Source organism: Staurois parvus, unplaced genomic scaffold, assembly GCF_062004578.1.
Source record: "Staurois parvus isolate SC_StPar_1 unplaced genomic scaffold, SC_StPar_1.0 ptg000147l, whole genome shotgun sequence".
Classification (NCBI taxonomy): domain Eukaryota; kingdom Metazoa; phylum Chordata; class Amphibia; order Anura; family Ranidae; genus Staurois; species Staurois parvus.
This window is the reverse complement of record NW_028317943.1, coordinates 5,715,774-5,737,373: the sequence shown is the minus strand read 5'-3', so window position 1 is coordinate 5,737,373 and position 21,600 is coordinate 5,715,774. Positions and strand designations below refer to the sequence as shown.

The 21,600-nt window shown below is 40.6% G+C and overlaps 1 protein-coding gene across 3 annotated transcripts in view; it reads right to left on the bottom strand.

Annotated features, from left to right (window-relative positions):
* PPHLN1 (periphilin 1) overlaps positions 1 to 21,600 on the bottom strand; it is a 142,463-nt gene that overhangs the window by 99,716 nt on the left and 21,147 nt on the right. For all 3 annotated transcript variants that reach the window (XM_089673998.1, XM_089674000.1, XM_089673999.1), the window contains 2 exons: positions 19,909 to 20,049; positions 9,351 to 9,412 (listed from right to left, as the gene is read on the bottom strand). In XM_089673998.1, the coding sequence (XP_089530124.1) occupies positions 9,351 to 9,412; positions 19,909 to 20,049 (203 nt within the window). The remainder of the gene's footprint in view (positions 1 to 9,350; positions 9,413 to 19,908; positions 20,050 to 21,600) is intronic.

Here is a 21,600-nt window from a genome sequence, read left to right as displayed (position 1 = left end):
TGATCTACAGTACAGGCATGAGAGACATGTATGTACTCCAGCCTAACATCAATTTGTGCTTCAAATCATATATACGATATTCACAAAGTATAACAGGTTAATGATAGTTATGCTATTAACCCATTGATTTTGTCTCCCTTTTTGCTCCAAATAAAAAAAAAAAAAAAAACACACACAATTATTCACTATAATGAGAGAAGATCATTCTGTTCTACTCTGACTGTATTTCAACTTGGTCTATACTGCATGCATCAAATATGTATACAAGACAGATATTGCATCCAGGCCAGTTTGTCTGCCAGCCTGAACGTCTGGCTGGGACAGCTGCAAACCTGTTATTTAGCAAGTGCCCGCTACATTTTGAACCATATCAAGCCACACGCCCCGGACATTGGGGGGTACCTTGCAAGGGGGGAGCTCAGTACCACATCTTGTCCCCAAAAGAGGTTGGGGGTCTAAAGGCGGTAAGGGCTTTGAAACCCTCCTTAGAATAAAGGGGACTTCAGACATCCAGACCTCTCTCCTACTTGAATGAAAAATTGGTATATTACATAGTACCTTTTGTTACTTTATTCACAAAAAATACAACACACACACACACACACACAATAAATACAGACACCACCACTTGCCCTCCACTCTATAGCAGAATTACTGCTACAAGGCGGCACAGCTGTGCAAAATCACGTGTATATATACGCGACATGCATTTCCAGGTAGAGGGCGCGCTCCGCCCTACCCGCGCCACTATTGTCTGCTGCTGATATCGATCACCGGGCTCTGGATGGGACTCTGTAATAGTCAGCAAAGCTGACAGGGGAAAGAGCTGTGTGTGAACTCTTTCTCTTGTCAGCATGGACATGCTGCTTTGCATCCCTCTGCACAGCAGAAAGAAACAAAGTAGCAGTAAATCAGCACACAACACACAATGTAAAAACACACACAGCACCCTGTTAACCATTTGATCGCCACAGAAGTTAAAAGAAAATAAAAAACAAGAAGCTCATTGTACAAGTGCACAACTTCACACAGTATATTATTTAATGCACAGTTTCTCAATGGGGGTGTGCCGTGGCAAAACTACAAAAAACTGCCTGTACAGTCAGATCTGAGTGTTTTCGGTTTTAACTCCTGTATACAGATGAGGGGGAGAGCACAGCCCGCACCTCCTCTTTGCCCTCCCTGGGCAGATTGATAGCAGTGGGAGCCATTGACTCCAGCTCTTGTCAATCAGATTCAGGTACATAAGAGCGGGGAACAGTGCCCCTATTGAAAGTCTTTCTTTGGGGGTACTGAACTGGGGGGAGCCAGGAGCATCAGTGGAGGACCCAAGAAAAAAGAAGCAGATTTATTAATCACTTTAAATCTAATCCTCTGCACATTATAAAAACCCTAACTTTCTTCTCCCGCTGCCCACCATTCAGTCAAGATAGCAGTAATATATTCAGTGTTTCCGGCAGCCTTTTCAGGAACGCTACTCTGCCAGATCCTGAAAGCAGGTCACCAGCATGCAATAGCAAAATCTTGCGAGAGCTGCAAATACATGCAGAGGTTTGCTCTCACCCTTCAGTGCTTATTTTCTGATGAACAATGAAAAAATAAGGATAGCCCTGGAACTTACACTATTAAAAAGTCAGTAATGGCAGCTCAAGTAGTTTAGAAAAACGCAGAGCATCCCCATCTACAAAGTAATATTAGATTGGTATGTGGGTGTAGAGGAAATGCATGACAATATCATTGCTTCCCCCACTGCATTGCTTTCAACAATTGCCCAGTTTACATGCTAAGCATAGTTTAAAACCCACAGCAACACTCTTAATTAAACATCCTTCTACGAAGTGATCAACACACCAGTTAAGGCCTAGACAATATAAATAAAATAACTAGCATTTTTAGGAGTGTCTCAGCCGAAATACAGTGTTTTAGTCTAATTCTAAGACCACTAACAAGCAATTTATTTTCTAGTATGTCATTAGATCACGATGATCTCATACGGTATTTATGACGACATGGGAGGGAAGCTGTGCAATAAAATAACACACAATTCAAACATATTACCAATAGAATACAAGAAAATTTTGAAAGTGCTGCTTTTGTGACTATCATGCTAATCCAAAGACTTCAATGGTTTCTAATTTAGACTCACAACAAGCGCAGAGACCAAGAGTTCTAATTTCATACAGTCAACAATGACAGCTCTTTTACACCTCATTACAGATTTCCTTTAGGCCATGTTAACCCCATGGTGCAGAGACATCAGTTGTTTTTAAAAGCAGAGGAGTTTATAGTGTTTTACCTGTAGAAGCAGCTATTGTTATCCTATATGTATATAGACATTAGGCAGTCTAGAGGCATTTTTTTGTAAGCTCCGTGTTTAGAGGCAGAAAAAACCCTTCTGTTTTGCATTTTTTGAGAGCGGATTTCTTGGAGAACAAAAAAAAAAAATGCTAAACGCTTCTAAACACAAGTACAAAAAACCCCCTCAAAATTAGCATTTTTTTTTTTGCCTCAAGCACTGCTATTTTTGTTTTTTTAAAGCCAGTATGCATGGAGCCTAAATGTAAACTGGTATGTCCCGCTAAGTGGACCAATTACAAAACTAAATCTTTACATTTAATTCCCTCCTAGACTGTAAGCTCGAAAGAGCAGGGTCCTCTATCCCCTCATGTTTTGCATTGTATTGGTATTGTTCTGTCACATGTTCTGTCCCCCTTTGTAATGTACAGCGCTGAGTGAACTATTGGTGCTTTATAAATACTGTATAATAATAATAATTTAATAGGTTGGTGAAAAATTAACTCCTACTTATAGTCTCTTTACATCCTTTATGAACAAGTCTCAACTTTAACTGCTTCATTAATATGGCATACTCTAGCAAAACCTTTATGTGACTATACAGTATTCAAACTTATTTTCACATCAAGATGACATGCACCCCTGGACAGACAGCTATTTCAGCTTAGAGCATCACTGGCTCACCTCATCTATCATCATACTACAGTTTATTGTAAAGCAAAGTGAAAATGAAACCTGCCAGAAATGCAGTAATGAGTAATAATTATGTTTTAATTTTTTTTTCCTTTTACAAAGACAAAATTATCTATGATACTACATATGTAAATCCACCAAACAAGCAACTTGGTCTACACATACTTCATTTTTAGCTATAGACTGCCCTCTGCTGGATATTCTGAAAACAAAACATTAAGGCAACAAGCAATGTATAAAGTGATAGGCTATCAGCATTCAGTTTAAAGTAAATATTTTCTGACAGTTTCACTTTCTAGATAGCAGCTAATTTTTTTCAACAAAAGTTTGCTACATTTCAAAAGGTAAAAATAATTAAGCTAAATTACTTAGTAGACAGACTGGATCAATCCAAAACCAGGTATAATTTATCAAGACAAGGAATAATTAAAGCGGAACTACAATGCATTTGAGCACCAAAAACCAAAGGCCCAGTTAAAGTGGAGCTCCACCCAAAAGGGGAAGTTCCGCTTTAAGTACGGGTCTCCTGCTCCCGAGGAATTGGCACCTTTGTGGAGGAGGGGGGGCAGCGATCGGAAGCAGAGGTTGTCCTGCCTCCTCCCTCCCTAGTCTGGGACACATGACAGGTCCCAGAAGACTACAGGACCACTCACAAAAGCACACCGCTACTTGTGCGTGCGCACTGGGCACCCGACCGTGATGCCGCAAAGCTGTCACAGCTGGGTACCCACACTGAAGATGCCAGCGCCGAGAAGAGGGGAGGGCCAGTGAAAACAGCTGCGATGAGTACACTTCAAGATTGTGGAACAGGTGAGTGCCCTTTTTTTCCCCCTTTTTAAAAGGTCAGCAGCTACAGTTTTCTTAGCTGCTGACTTAATTTTTTTGGCGTTGACTGGAGCTCCACTTTAAATTAATTTTGAATATTCAAAGCAAACTCCCCCATCCATGTCTCCGTGCTTTATTTTGCTGAGAAATAACTTTGAAAAACACCCCCTTGCATTTCTGATCGTGGCCATGTTGAGTAAAGGCAGATGATTCATGTAGCATTTACTTCCAGGAATCCATCTGCCCTTAGCTCAGACATGCAAGTAGGAGGGTATGCTTAGCTGGGAAAACGCCTCCTTTCTTGAAGACTCCTGGGATGTGTGACATCATTTGCCCAGGCTTGGAAACCAGGAAGTAATGTAAAAACTTGAAGTAGTAAATATGATAAACATTCCTATCTACTTACTAATGATCGCAGTATAAGTTATAAAAATAATCATCGTTGATTGAGAGAATTCACACCATAAAAATGCACTTGAAATGCGTTCCATATGCATTTTTACATGCCCATTTTTTAATGCATTCGGGTGCGTTTTTGATGCATTTCCAGTTGCATTCCAAATGCTTTTTCTTTTTTTCCCCACTGTACTAGGGTCCAGTGTGTATTTGATGAGTTTTACCGCATTCCAAGTACAGTCCAGTGCAGGAAACAATGCAGCATGTTCTACATTTTCTGGAACTGAACCTCCCTGGAACTGACTGCACTGTGGTGAACTATGTCTCTGGAAACCATACAACCTACTTTTCATGCGTTTTGATGAAGAAAAAAAATGCACTAGGCTGCATGTGGTATGAACTGACCCTAGGTCAATGTAGTTAGTTTGTGGTGCAGAGGATGAGGTGAGTATGCAGCAAACAGGAATTAGTATAAGGGCTTCGATTATGGGTTAGGTTAGGCCCATTTGGGAGCTTAGGTTAATTGTTAAGGATGGGACACTTAATCATAAGACCTCACTTTATGAACTTATTTTTTTGGGCAGGTTTAATTTTGGATGACAAGTGTCAAGATATAGGCAAGTTAAATGTTATGGGGTAGCTCTTCATTATTATTTTTTTTTTACATACCACCCAGCTGCACTATCTGCATTGGAAGCCTGACCTAAAATATTATTACAGTAAAAACAGTACTTAAGTGTAATACCGTGATGTTACAATACATAAGCCATTTTTAAAGAGAAATTTGTACAACAAACTAAAGCAGAAAATTCACCAGAGATGCAGCTTATCCAGGAAAAACTGAACAATGGGATCCAACAAACAGAGTCCTGCATTTCATATGGGCTTATTGATACATTACGGCAACCAGCTTCAGCACTATGTAGCACTTTTGTTACCCGAGAGTCATTTTTTTTTTTAAAGTGATGGCACCCTGCTAGTACCAGAGTTGGTCTTCAAATCAATACCCATGTCCCTGCCAAGCCCTTTAGATTCTGGCAGTATGATGCCTCAACTTCTACCAAAGTCAATATTTGGCCATGCCAAATATGCTCTTCACCCAGTGTCTGCTGTCACAATTCAAAAAAGACGCAGCCATACGAGGCTCTGCCCACCCAGCCACGTCATTCATTCACAGTCATTGCAGCTGTCAGCTTGTAGTTCTCAATGAACTACCACGGCGTTGTTCATTCTCTCTTCCTGTCTATGTATATCTGCCTGCTCATAAGAGGTACGGACACACAGATATACAGAGAGGTCTGCAGGAGTCCTGCATGGCACATACGATGAAAAGATGTTTTCTAGGCTCCTAGTAAAAAAAAATAAATAAATAAAATGCACAATAGTTAGCACTTCTGCCTGGCAGTACTAGGGTCATTTGTTCGAATCCCAACCATGGCACTACCTGCCTGGAGTTTGCATGTTCTCTCTATGCCTGCGTGGGTTTTCCCCTGGGTACTCGGGTTTTCTTCAACACTCCAAAGATATGCTGGTAGGTTAACTGGATCCTGTCTAAATTGGCCCTACTATGCGTATGTATGAATGTAAGTTAGGGACCTTAGATTGTATGCCCTTTGAGGGTTAGGGACCGATGTGAATGTAATGAGTGTACATGTAAATTGCTGCGTAAATGGACGGTGCTATATAAGTACCTGAAATAAAATACATACATACAGTCATCATGAGCCTAGGATCCAAGTGCTCCACAAAGTGCATTTAGCTCACCATTTTTCTCATCTTAGAAACACCTTAAGAAGCACAGGAGCACTTTAATATTAAAAATATATTAATGTAAAAAATAAAAACATAAAGCACCATTAGCAGCTTACTTTAGCCTGTATTTATAACTCAGTTCAATGTACTTTGTCAAGGAAGCAGAAACAAAAATCAGAAAAAAAGCAGAATGGTGACATGGACACTTACTTTCCTACAGTTGGTGGGAGATGCCAGATAAACATAAATACCCTGTACCATATTGATGTTACATAAACACATACTGTATATGTTTTAAAGTGATAAAGAAAAAGAGAAAGTGCACACAAGACGGAAAGAAAAAGAGAAAGTGTGAAAGAAAGGGGAAAAAAAAAAAAAAAAAAAAAGCTACATATACTACTCATTCACTTCAGCAATGCTTAAATGTATTTGGTCCTGCCAATAAAACATATTTGAACTAGAGAAAAAGATAAAAGTGAGAAAGAACAAAACAAAAAAAGATAAAAACGAGAGAGAGAGAAAGACATCATTAAGGCACTAGCCCATTTCTAAATCAGCTCATAGATGATTCAGTTTTTTTTGTTCAACCATTGGGTTGAAAGAAAAACAAAAAAAACAAAAACTGACCCAATTCCCCAATCCACACTTTCAATGTGGATGAAAGAATCACTCCTGCTGAGCTATTGTATTCTGACATCAGGGGGTCTTCCCCACCTTCAGAATACACTGATCAGAGTGGTATGTATCCAACAGTACAATTCATATGTGGATCAAAATTCGTCCAGTTCCTGATGAACCGGCTGAATTTCAATCCATGTGTGACCAGCTTCACTGATTCGATTTCTAGCAATCAGTGTCCCTTTTATAAATATTCATATCAACTTATGGTACCATCAAGACATGTTTTCCAGTAAAAAATGTTAACGGATAAAAAATAAATAAATAAAAACAACAGACAAAAGCGCTAGAGTTGATCTGTTCCTTCTTGTGGGTATGCTGTAACACACAACCAGTGAGCTTCTTATTTCCATTATGCTGACCGAAGCAGAAAATTAAACTGTGTGTACGGAATCCGTTAATATTTCACTGTGGCAAGGCACTCCAAGAATTTAATCTGATATAGCTATTCAATAAAAGTCACATCTGCTGCATATAAAATCACTGGTACACAATAAGTACAAAATATGTCAGACTTTAAAAAGGAAAGAGATGGGCAAATGACAATTGTATCAGTGAGAAAACAAAATAGGCACACCGCTTTTTACATTTTAGTAAATTGGGCACTCTCACCACAGTTAGGCTTTTTTTCCCAAAAACTATACAAAACATCCTAAAAAAGAGCAAGGAGTACAAAAGAAAGTGTACAGAATGGAGAGGATATAAAAAAAGCAACTGATTGAAATTAGACAATACAAAGTTGTAAGTCGGCATTCAGGTTAGCAAGCGTACAGAATATAACCTAATGCAAATACCGTTAGTTTGATAAAAGATAAATGTGGCTACAGTATCATAGTTAGTTACAAAATAAAGCGTCACATTGAGTCATTGTACAAAAATATAGGTACAAGGTATACATTATATGTATGGAGTCCAATACAAATATTGGGCTACGAGAACAAGGCGTATCTTAATGTACAGAATTAAAATGAACTGTTGTGTTGCATCTCATGCCACCTAGTAAATCAAATGCCACAAATACAAATCCTAATTTCTGTAAAGCACATGCCATTAATACATCTGTACACTAAAGGTTGGCAATGAGAGTATGGGGAGAGGTGTGTTACATACAAACTATATTTTCTTTTATCAGTTGTACTTTAAACCAAAGAAAAAATAGTATTTGTCTTTATGTTTATTACTTAGAGTAGAGGGGGACCAGAACATTTGTCAGGTTTTTATTGTCAGGTTTTTATTGCAGTCTGTGCCCTGTTAGGGTAATTCACCTTCTCTAATTGTTCTATTTACCATTATAAACCAGACTGAAACTGAAAGATTTGCAAATGTTGGGTGGTCACCAGGACAGGAATAAAATACTTTTAATGAGACAATGGTTCTGGTGACAACCAGGGATTCCCTTCCTTTGGAGAGATTGCTCCCACTTCCTGTTTTAGCTATGGGGCAAAAAGGGAAGGGTACACAAGATGGCAAAAAACTCACAGGGGTTATAAGTCACCCTTAATTCCAAAATGAAAAAAAACACAGTTTGCCTTGAATTCTATTTTAAAGTAAACTTGTCACAAACCTAGCTTTTTAATGCAACTGCCTGTCTCAATAACCTTTAAGATGGTAAGGAGGTTGAGCCAAGCTTTTAGCCCTGGTTCACACTGAATGCGGCTTTGAAATCGTGCTACTTCACTTGAAGTAGTGAGATTTCAAAGCTGCATGTCAGTGAGATTTCATGTGCAGCTTGTCTGAGATCTGTACGACTTCATACACAGATGTCTATGCAAGTCGCACATGAAATTGCCAAAAACAGTGCAGGAACCTTTTCCCCCCCAAATCGGTGTGCACCAAAAAGCTGGAGTTGCACCGATTTTTGATTTGAATGGTTCCATAGGCACAAATAGGGTGAGACTTGTCATGTGATTTTGAACGGACAAATCGCACTGGTGTGAATAATTTCAACTATCTTTGAATCGCTGTCTCCGTTAACCATATTGTCATGTGGTTTTCACTAAAGGTAAACTCTGCCCTATGCAAAAGCAGTCTTATTCATCCCTTGAAGCAAACTGAGCTAGACTAATTAGTAATTACATTCTTTTGATATCAATTCCATAAAAGAGCCCTGTATATGCAGAATACAACATCATGATGAAGTAAAGATGAGCTGGCAAAGCTTCTCGGATTATTCCAATACAGCTCTCAATGGATAGCAAGAAACTGGAAATACGAGGCCAAATCATGCAACATTCTAGCTGTAGTTAGCTATAGCAAGCTCAGTTGTATTGGTGTCTATTAGTGTCTGAGTCTATTAGTGAGCTGAGTTGTATTACAACTTACTCCTTAACTGAACTAATGTAAACAGTAAGAATTTATATTAGTAAAAGGCTACCTTACGGATTAGTCCAGTATAAAAAACTGGTATAAGAACCTAATAGATTCGAGAAGATATATAAAGACAATATTGGCCTGCATATTTCATCAATGTGTTACTTTTTGGTTTCCCCTTACTAGATGTAGAACAATATATATATATATATATATATATATATATATATAAATAAGAGTGTGATACATTGGGTAAGGAACTTTGTACTATGTATTACCTAGCTTCCCAAACTCATGTGAATCATATCAAATCTACAATGAACATATATTTGGAAGTGTAAACCCCATTGATGTTTAAGCTGCATTTTGTAAAATTTGTCACAGAATAAATAGCAAGTTACCTGTATTCTGCATGCCGACTCATGTGCGCTTCACCTCTTGGCCACCTATACCCTGGTTCTTCCTGCAGTAAACAAACAATTAGGGAACAAGGCAAATGCTAATTTTTCCATAAAACACTGGTTCCAACAAATGAATACCATAGGATCCAAGTTAGATATGCATTCATATATTAAATGGATGTATAACTAACTGAAAATGAAAACACATCAACTGTAAAAATAAACCATTCTAGGTTTATTGTTCCCCCTTTTTATGAAAGATTTGAGAGTTAACAGTAGCACCTAGCAAATAACAAAACCAGATATGTGTTTAAAAAAAAAAAAAAATGAATGCACCCCAATTATATATACCCTCAAACCTACAGTATGTTTGGGCCCAAGGCTCCTTGGTAAAAAGACTAACCAGCTCATATTGGAGAAGGCCAGCTAACAAGGGGCCACTGTGTCACAAGAAATGGCCCAGGATACCTATAAATTGGTTATCTGCAGCCATTTAAAGCTCCCTGCACTTTATAGCTGTCCAGAGATAACCAATTGGCTGCAGCTGCTGGTCAGTGTTATTTGACAGCAGAGGAGGCCCGCTATCAAAATACAATGGCACTGCAAGAAGGTTTCCGCCATCTACCTGGATGACTGAAAAAAAAAAAAAAAAATGGCCATCCCTAAACACCACCTTAATTTCATCTTCTCCACTGGCAAGAATACATTTCATCAAAATGTCTTGATTTTCAGCTAAAAGTTTAACAGAAATAGAAAACTATTTCTGTAATGTTTGCCACAAACTATTAGAAGAGGAAAAAGGTTAAACTTCTTCTTAGACTAAGTAACTAACTACACTTTGCAGACTATGACATGGTACAAGCAAACAGTTTGAATGTTAAAATAAAACTGGATCAAAAGCTACACTCAAAAAAGGATCTTCATTAAATGTGTTGTAGTGCTTTACAACTCGCACACCACCCCATACATATAACATTTAAAGTGACCCATGAGATTCCTTTGCTATCCCCTCTAACTTTATCTGTGTATGGCAGCTGTTAAAGCCTCTTTATTGTCCTGTCTGTCCTGTCACAACTCTAACAATCTCCAAAAAGCAGCTGTGAAATATTAGGCTGGAAATCAGACTTTTGAAGGTAAAGTCCAACGTTAGACAGGCTTGGTGAATACGACATAAATTTCAACTTCTAAACTGGTTGGAACTAAAGCAGCAAAGTGAACGAAGGGGAAGTGGATTTTTACAGCGTTTTTGCAGCTGCCATCCATGGATTCATAAAAAAATGAGACATGAGAACTAGAGCAATAAAGAGCTTACAACAGCAGTCTCAATACACTTGTACGTTAAGTTTGGCTAGCAAAAGGAATGGCAAGAACTGCTTTAAAAGGATGAGTTAATCTTTTTTTTAACAAAAAATGATAAATGCACATCCTTTTGCAGGTTAAAAAAAAAAAAGTGCATTTATTTATTTTCGAAGCCTGTAAAGCACTGCACCCTTGATCTGCAGATCACGGGTGTAGGTCAGGCTCTTGAAGGCTGTCAGAGTAGCTATCTGCCTGTACCTTGTATGGGCAGGCAACTACTAAATTCCAGAAGGAATCAATGAACTACTAGAGAGCTCAACAATCGCCCTTGTAGTTCACTGAGAACTACAAGCTGCCAGTCACAATGGTTGATGATAGCTGTAGTTCGTTCATTCACACAACTCTGAATGAATGATGAGGCAAGGTGAGCGGAGCGGTTTTCAAATTGTGACAGCAGGTGTGGGGAGAAGATCCCCTGCCCGCTGTCACAACAGGGGCTGCCGATTTAGTAACATGTTACGAAAGGTGAACTTAACCTTTATTTATCATCTGCAACTAGAAAAAAAAAAATCAAAACAAATTCAGCTGCAGCATGAGGACTCCAGCAGCATAATGAGAGCGCAATGTTTTGCTCCTGTATTGATATCATCCCTATAATGCTGCTCACCATATTTAATATCTGGCTACTGGGACTGTTGGTTGTACCTCCATGGCATCATGCCTAAGCTTTCTTCTCTACTCCTATATTTGCACTAGACTACCTTGTATGGTTATCTTCATGCTAGCATGAGCTACTCTCTTGGCAAGCAATCAGCCATTCTTATGTGGTTTGACAACATGATACACCAAAACAGGCATCAACATTCTTAGGTCTTTAAACCTCAAACAAATTATAGTGTAAATAACAGGGTATATATAAATAAACAGGGTTTAAAAGCTAAGTTCACCTTGGGAAAAAAAAAAAAAAAAAAAAAAAAAAAAGAGGATATACACACACTGCTTACACGTTTTGCCTGTACCTCTGTATAGGCTGTCTGAGAGCTGGAGGAAGTGTCAATGAACCACAAGAGCAATCACCAGCATCCCAGCAGTTCATGGAGAAATAAAAGCTATCTGCCCTCCTCCGGCCCTCGCCGGCTCTTTTCCACCTTCAACTCCCTGCTCTCTCCACCCCCACCTCCACCCAGTACCTCACTCACCGCCCACGAGATTGCTAACCACTTCCAAAGCAAGATCAAACGCAATTCGCAGGGACATCACCACTGCTCAGACTTCTGCCCCACCTAGCATTCCTCACGCTAAAACCCCCTCAACACTCCACTCCATCGACCCCATTACCACCGAAGAGGTCACTAAGGTCTTCTCTGAAGCTTGCCTTACCACCTGCCCCCTTGACCCTGTCCCCACACAACTCCTACGATCACCCTCCTCCTCCATCCTACGCTCCCTCACTCACATCTTTAATCTCTCCCTCTCTACTGGCAAATTCCCCTCCCCTCTGAAGCACGCGCACATCACTCCCATACTTAAACACTCCCTGGATCCCACCGACCCAAACAACCTTAGACCCATCTCCCTGCTGCCATTTTCATCCAAACTCCTTGAGCGCTTAGCCTATAATTGCCTAAGCTCCCCCCTCACCGACAACAACCTCCTTGATCCCCTACAATCTGGCTTCTGTCCCCTACTCTCCACCGAAACCGCCCTACTCAAACTCACCAACGACCTGCTAACCGCCAAAGCCAATGCTACTACTCCTCGACCTCTCTGCGGCTTTCGACACGGTCGACCACCCCCTCCTCCTCAAAAGACTATACTCCTTCGGCCTCAGAGACTCCGCTCTCTCCTGGCTCTCTTCCTATCTATCACAACGCTCCTTCAGCGTTACCTATAATGCTGCCACCTCCCCCTCACACCCACTCTCTGTTGGGGTCCCCCAAGGTTCTGTCCTCGGGCCCCTTCTCTTCTCTATCTACACCTCCTCCCTTGGTCAACTGATACACTCCCACGGCTTCAACTACCATCTCTATGCCTATGACACTCAAATCTATCTCTCTGCCCCTCGCCTCACCCCTTCAGTCTCCGCCCGAATCACTAGCCTTCTGAACGACATATCAGACTAGATGTCACTCCACTTCCTCAAATTAAACCTTGCCAAAACCGAGCTCCTAGTTTTCCCCCCAGCCAGCAGGATGACACCACTTACTATTAATAAATACAGTGGTGTGCTCTTTTCATCCCCACCTGCTGACTGGACAGTGAAAGAACTTTGGGGTTACCCTTCTTTTCACTCTTCTCCCTCCTCCCATAAGCATGTGCCTCATCAATACATCTGTATGCAGCGCACATGATGGCTGCAACTTCTGCCCCTCCTTTTTTCAATCTGTTGCTGAACTGAAGCTTCAAGTAGCATATACCAAGTTGAGTTCAGGTACTTACAAGAGGTTAAAAAAAACATTTAAATTATGTTAATTGATATAGAGCTGCATTAATTACTTGAATTATATTCTGCCTGTAGTTCAGCTTTCATTTTGTGCATCTTTATTATCAATACATTTCTGATTAAAAGTATCAGAGTGTAACTGCAGTTTACATTAACTGCCTTACGAGACAAAAAGCACTAACCTCTGCACTTTTGGAAGAAGACAACAATTATATATTGCACTGCTCATGAAAAGATCGTTCAGAAGGTTTAAAGGATAAGTTCACCTTTCTTAACATGTTACACCCATATTCAGGGTGTAACACGTACAGATCAGACAGGCCCCCACACCCTCCTGAACCCCGTTGCGACAGCTGGCAAGGGATAGTCTCCTTCCTGCTGTCACAATTATAGAAAAAAAAAAAACCACACACTCATTCACAGTATTCTGTGAATGAAAAACTACAAGCCCCGGCAGCCTTTGCTACTGTCGGCTTGTAGTTTTCAACGAACTACCGTGAAAGTTTAATGAGCCTTCCTGTCAGGTCAGGGGGAGACCTGCATGGCACCAGCAATCTGCTGATTGCTGGATGCTTTAGAGGCTCCACAAACAAAATAATAAATGCACATTTGTTTACCTGCAAAAAAAAAAAAAAAATGTGCATTTATTATTTTTTGTAAAAGGTGAAATTATCTTTTAAGAATTATATATATTCAGAAATGCAGCGCTATTAAAAAATGGTGACTTATAAAACAACAGAATAAAATAGAAATGTAAATATAAATATAAAAATGCGCTGTGCAGCACTACGATAAAGGTGATAATAGCGTCTAGATATGATGCATAAGGTGCGATAGTGACGTCCAATATATCACACAGGTGAACTTCCGTGCTTCCAGTGGATGTGAGAATGAGTATATATTGCACTAACCAGATAGCGCAATTAAAAGCGCATTTGACTGCTACTCTCCAGATCTCCAGGATAACTCCAATGAAGATGTAAATGGACCAAAAATGCACTAAAAGGAATTCACCTTAAAATGCTCATGAACAAATGAGCCAGGAAAAAATCCTGGAGATCTGGAGAATAGCAGTCGGATGATCAGCTGATGTGTGTACGTATACCAGATGATCCCAGAGGTTATCCCTAGGATGCTGATGACCAGGAGTGTTCTATGTACTCAACTGCGCGATCTGGTTAGTGCAATATATACTCATTCTCCCATCCACTGGAAGCACGAAAGTTCACCTGTTTGATATATTGGACGTTTATCTAATTAGTGGATGTCACTATCACACCTTATATCTAAACACTATTATCACCTTTATCGTAACGCTCCACTTTTATATTTACATTTATATTTTATTCTGTTGTTTTATAAGTCACCATTTTTTAATAGCGCTGCATTTACTAATATATATGTTTTATGAGGGTTGGAGGTTGACCTTTAATGCCAGCTGCTTATTCTATTCCACCTAGCGCTCGTATACCAATTATTACTCTCTATCTTTTAATAATTGAATGAATGCTTAGATATTTAAGTTCCTATGTGTGTGCCAATTGAGGCAGCTTTATTTTCATATCACTGTTATTACTGCATAGTACATGTATTGAGCTAAACACTATCTACTATTTTCTGCATGGAGTGATTTTCCTTACCATACTAAGTGTATACATAAAATTGTATAAATCTCAAAGTATGCAGAAGAGTTAAAGAAAAATTGCAGGCAATGGTATATTTTTACATAGTTACATTGGTCCAGCTTGGACCTCAGTATATATCATACTTGGCCAATGCCCCTGGAAGCTAAAAATCATTGAATTAGACACTACTCCAGTGATCTCCACTAGATTCCAGGTACCGTGCTGAGCGGCCAACCAGACACTTTATGAATAAAGGAAGTTGGCCCCTCAGCACAGGAGCCATTTAGAGATTGCTTGGCATTTTTTGAATAAACGCTAAACTGCCACCCCTTTCCACTTTGTCCAATCACAGAACATTTTGTTTTCATTCAGAACGTGCAAAAGCATTCTCTAAATGGTGCCAGCACCGAGACAGCCAATCACATGTATTTTCAATGTATCACACAAGCTGCTCAACATGGGACCTGGAAGCAAGTGGAGATCACTGACATAGTGGCATCTAACATCACTGATTTCCAGCCTCCTGGGGCATCCATCATGTATGGTATATGCACGGCTTAAAAAAATTAAAGGAACACTTTTTATTCAGAGTATAGCATCAAGTCAATTAAACTCCTGGGATATTGGTCTGCTCCCAGCAGTCTCAAAAAATGGAGAAGATTCCAGGAGACAGGCAGTTACTCTAAAAGAGCTGGACAGGGTCGTAGAAGGTCCTTAACACATCAGCATGACCAGCATCTGCTCCTTTGTGCAAGGAGGAACAGGATGAGCACTGCCAGAGCCCTACAAAATGACCTCCAGCAGGCCACTGGTGTGAATGTCTCTGACCAAACAATCAGACACAGACTTCATGAGGGTGGCCTGAGGGCCCGATGTCCTCTAGTGGGCCCTGTGCTCCCTGTCCGGCACCATAGAGCTTGATTGGCATTTGCCATTGAACGCCAGAATTGGCAAGTCTGCCACTGGCACCCTATGCTTTTCACAGATGAGAGCAGGTTCATCCGGAGCATATGTGACAGACATGAGTCTGGAGAACGTTATGCTGCCTGTAGCATCATTCAGCATGACCATTTTGGTGGTGGGTCAGTGATGGGCTGGGGAGGCATATCCATGGAGGGACGTACAGACCTCTACAGGCTAGACAATGGCACCCTGACTGCCATTGGATCCAAGGATTTCATCCCGATACCTATTGTTAGACCTTAAGCTGAAGCAGTGGTCCTGAGTTCCTCCTAGTGTACGATAATGCCCGGCATCATGTAGGGAGAGTATGCAGGCAGTCCCTGGAGGATGAAGGAATACCATAGAATGGCCCCCATCTAAATCCAATAGTACACCTCTGGAATATCATGTTTTGGTCCATCTGACACCACCAGGTCGCACCTCAGACTGTTAAGGAGCTCAGTGATGCCCTGGTCCAGAACTGGGAGGAAATACCCCAGGACATCATCCGTCGTCTCATTAGGAGCATGCCCCGACGTTGTCAGGCATGCATACAAACACGTGGGGGCCATACAAAGTACTGAGTACCATTTTGAGTTGCTGCAATTAAATTTCAGCAAAATGTACTAGCCTGCTCCATAATTTTTTCACTTTAATTTTTGGGGTGTCTTTGAATTTAGTCCTCTGTAGGTTGATAATTTTCATTTCCATCAAACAATGGGGCATCCTTACGTTCCTAACACATTACCCAGTCTATATCAGTATAGATATCCAACATGATATTTTTCCCCATTGAGATCTAATGTGTTTTCAAAGTGATCCTTTAATTTTTTTGAGCAGTGTACATAGCTACATTGGCTCAATCTGAACCAATCTTACCATGTAAAAATTTACCATGACTGGAACTCTTCTTTAAATAGAAAATACTTTCACGTATTGTATCTTAAATATCTTCAGATGTTACCTCTGCACATGACGTACTGCCCCGGGAGCCTTATAACCTAGGACAATTTAATCTACGCAATCCAACTTTAACTAGGAATTTGGCACTTGGTTCCACAATATTCCACAGCCCTATACCGGGCAATGAAGCAATCCGGCTGAGAGTTATGGAGAGAAGTGGGGACAAATGCTGGTTTTCTAGCATAAACCTAAACAATAACAGATGGTACGTGATGTCACCTGTAGGTACCAACACTAACATGCTAGTGTCAGTTTATAGTGCAGTAAACGATAACAGATGCATTTTAAAACCTTGCTCACCTGTTTAGGGGAATTTGTTGATGAACTTTTGTTCACTTTAAGCTGACTTTGTATTCCTATACAAGTCTATGGGAATGCAAAATCTGCCTGAAGCCTATCAAATGCAGATTAGGAGGAGGTCAACTGTAGTTTGAATGCAGCTTTCAGTAAATTCTGAATCAACTGAATCACAATGCCAACGTCATTTGATACAGATAAGGTATTTCCTTATTTCCGAGGGACACAGGTATTCAATGACTGCTGTGTTATACTGCCACTTATAGGAGAATTTGGACAATGGCACATAAAATAGTATAACCCCTCCAACTCCCAGCACCTTAGTTGTGTGGAAAAGCAGTACCAACAGCATGATCAGGCACAGAGGGGCGAGACCTGTACCTCTCAATGAGCTACAAATAAATATTACTGTAAGTTAGAGAATCACTTTTTATGTACTTACCATAAAACTACTGTAATTAAAGTACTGCCTGGGGGATACACCTCAAATAGCTGCCTGAAGAACTCTATGCCCCAAGCTAGCATCGGATAAGGCTTGAACAACCACCTGGTAAAACCTGGACAATGTGTGAACAGAGAACCAGGTGACAGTCTTGCAAATCTGGGAAACAGAAGCTCATGGATTTAGTAAACTGCACTGTGACAGGAAAGGCTGAAAACTGATCCTTTGGCCTATAGGCTTAAAAGGCTTAAAAGAACTGCCCGAACCCTTGAGAAATTATAGAAGAAGAAGCAGGTTCCCCTGAATGAGGACCACCAGGAATGACAAAAAGTCCGTTTTTTTAAATGGAAGCAGTAGCTGCTAAGTAGACATGCACACAAAACACAAACTACATCCAGGCAATGGAGGGAGATCTTTTGATGAACTGGTGCTGAGCAGAGTTATGGAATAATGATGCCCTGTTGAGGCGAAAGGCTATAAAATTACCTGGCAAGGACACAAACTCCAAGCGCAATTTCTGTCCCTGCATAAAAAAAAATTTGGTCCTCAAGATTGGGTGAAACAGTGAACAGGCTGGAGTAAATTCCCTAGAACAGTCCTGCCTTTGGTACTGCTGTGATGATGCCTTGTTCTGGAAAACCCTCAACGGCTACATGAAGATCTGGCAATCTGTTCAGTGACACATGACATGAACCGAGAAGGTGGCTGAGAGCTGAATTCTAGCTTGTAGTCCCTGGAAACTACCTCTGGAAACCAGGCATGTGAGATGTTGGCTGACCACATGTCCACAAAAGCTAATAGACATCTCCCATTTTGAAAGTGGGGGCATCCCTTTCTGCAGAAAAGAGTTCCATCTGCAGGTTTGGTGGACTTGGAAGCCCAAGGTTAAAGTGTGTGCCAGGCTTGTGTTTAGCTATGGAAGCTGAGGCCTAGGAGTAACAAAAAGGAACATTTCTTGGCCTTGGAAGGAAGGAGGATGAAACCTCCCAACCTGAGTTCTAGATTTCTTCTGCTGGGGCATAGCAGCACTCTTACCCACAATGACATCCTTGATGAGGGTGTCCAAGACAACTCCAAAGACATGTTGTCCCTCAAAGTGCATGCACTGCAGCTGCTTTTTGAAAGCCGACTCCAACACTTTTGCATGTTCACTGACAGACTGGGAGACAGGAAATATCCAGCAGTCCGTCCACAGTAACACAGTGTTGCAAGCATGAGATGTAACTGCTTCAAAAGCAAGAGGATCAGCTTGGCAAGTAGTAAGATCCTGTTAGACTATTAAACTAAAGTTTGACAAACTAGAATCATGACCAAGGAAGTCTGCAAAGCACAGTCTGCCAGAGAGAATAAAGTCTTAGAAAAAAATCTCCAATCATTTATCAAGAGAGAAAGATCATTCACAGCGATCAGCACATTAATATTGTGTCATGTCATATCACTGGTGGGAAATGTCCACTTCCTAACACAAGACTTCTCAAAGGAATACAGGGCTGGCATCCTTTGGAGAGGTGTGAATGGCTTATTAGGAATCTTCAAGTCCCCGTAAAAGATAGCTGCAAAAAAGAAGGTGCACCAGAAAGGGCCACCAAACAGGTGACATAACTGGTAAGAAGCTACAGGCTGACATCCTAGACATAAGGTGGCACAAACCATATCAGTAAGAGCAAAGATGGTCTCTAAAAACCTGGAGGTAATATACATTACAGATTTTAGGGTTGCTACATTAGACAGAAAGCTCAGAAACTGCACACAAGTTAGAGAATGATTCTGCAGGGGAAGGCGTGGAGCTACGTTTATGGCCTCTGTGGTCAGAGTGAGTAATTAAAATTGCAATTTGGTGCATAAAGTCTTAAAATACTGCAGTGAAATCCTCTATAAAATTATGACTGAAGAGAGGGCCACACCCAACAGAGCGAAGGAAGATTCCAAGGACAGCAAAGCTCAAGCAGAGGAAAACATACCAGAAATTGAAAATTTTATTGATGTCCAATGGTTCTACTAATGAGGTACCTCCCAGTACTAGGCTCAACCAGTCACACCTGAGGCTGAGCCATGGCTCTGGACCTGGAAAGCACTCCTCAGCTAATGAACACAGTACACACAGGTATAAAATACAGAGCCCAGTGCCTGAAGGACACATTCCAAGCTTTTCCAATGGGATCTGAGTACAGCCTCTAAAGCAATTTCTGAGGATAAACCAATCTGGATAGCTTTGTGTACAGACCAGCTCAAGCAGCGTGTAGAGGAATCTTGACTGAAAAAAAAAGATAGCTAGCAAAAAGGTTAGACTTTTCTCCTTCATCCTCCTAGGACACTAGCAAAAAACTAAGGCATGTTGGTAGTAGAAGGGATATACCAAGCTGGCATGTTTTTTGTTTACCATAGTCCAAGTCCTCTAGCAGACAGCAATATATAACCCAACGAAGCAGCCAAAGTTATCACAGCTAGTCACAAAACCCGCAGCCATAAATTAACGGAGGCAATAATTGATTATACAGTAAATTAAAATGTTAAAACAGGTGCTGTATGCTGTATGCAAACACATACCCCTCTATATGGTCCACCTTTTCTTTCATAACCATGACTTTCTTCATATTCTCTGTAATCTGGTTCACCATATTCTTCATATCGATGATATCCTTCCTCCTCTGGCCTTCTAACGATATTTACCACTCTGTGATAGTCACCCTTAACATAATCAAAAGAAAAATAAGTATACTCTAAAGCAACAATTGACTTATAAATCATGAAAAACAAAAAGGTGCACAAAAAAAAAAAAAAAAACCCAGTAGCTTTTTTTGCTTTTATACTTTAATTTTTTTTTTTAATATGATCTGTTCTTTTTCATTCCATTGAGCTAAAAGACCATTTCAAGGCACTGCACATGTACACTTCTAGCCATCTATGTGTATAGCCTGTGGAGCGAACTTTATTTTAGCACTAATAGTTCATGCATAAATGTACTTTTAATTGCAACTAAATCTAGAATTTCCTGAAATAGAAGTGTTACTATGTTAGCCACTGTGTTATGATTAAGTCGATGACGAAACGCGTCAAGGGAAGTGACGTCAAGACGCACACAGGAACCGGACCAGTGGCCATTTTGGAAAAGGGAAACGAACGATCTGGAGCACCTGGACGTTCTTCCTGGATGGCTGTGAGGTTTAAACTAAGATTAATTACGTGCATAAAGGCTTGTTTTGATGTAAGCAGTTCAAATAAAGGTCATTTGATTTTATTATTGGCGGTATTACACTATTGTGTTCCTCATGTTTTGTCCCTGGATGGAGTAAAGACCCCTTATGATTAAGTCGATGACGAAACGCGTCAAGGGAAGTGACGTCAAGATGCACACAGGAACCGGACCAGTGGCCATTTTGGAAAAGGGAAACGAACGATCTGGAGCACCTGGACGTTCTTCCTGGATGGCTGTGAGGTTTAAACTAAGATTAATTACGTGCATAAAGGCTTGTTTTGATGTAAGCAGTTCAAATAAAGGTCATTTGATTTTATTATTGGCGGTATTACACTATTGTGTTCCTCATGTTTTGTCCCTGGATGGAGTAAAGACCCCTTATGATTAAGTCGATGACGAAACGCGTCAAGGGAAGTGACGTCAAGATGCACACAGGAACCGGACCAGTGGCCATTTTGGAAAAGGGAAACGAACGATCTGGAGCACCTGGACGTTCTTCCTGGATGGCTGTGAGGTTTAAACTAAGATTAATTACGTGCATAAAGGCTTGTTTTGATGTAAGCAGTTCAAATAAAGGTCATTTGATTTTATTATTGGCGGTATTACACTATTGTGTTCCTCATGTTTTGTCCCTGGATGGAGTAAAGACCCCTTATGATTAAGTCGATGACGAAACGCGTCAAGGGAAGTGACGTCAAGATGCACACAGGAACCGGACCAGTGGCCATTTTGGAAAAGGGAAACGAACGATCTGGAGCACCTGGACGTTCTTCCTGGATGGCTGTGAGGTTTAAACTAAGATTAATTACGTGCATAAAGGCTTGTTTTGATGTAAGCAGTTCAAATAAAGGTCATTTGATTTTATTATTGGCGGTATTACACTATTGTGTTCCTCATGTTTTGTCCCTGGATGGAGTAAAGACCCCTTATGATTAAGTCGATGACGAAACGCGTCAAGGGAAGTGACGTCAAGACGCACACAGGAACCGGAAGTGGACCAGTGGCCATTTTGGAAAAGGGAAACGAACGATCTGGAACACCTG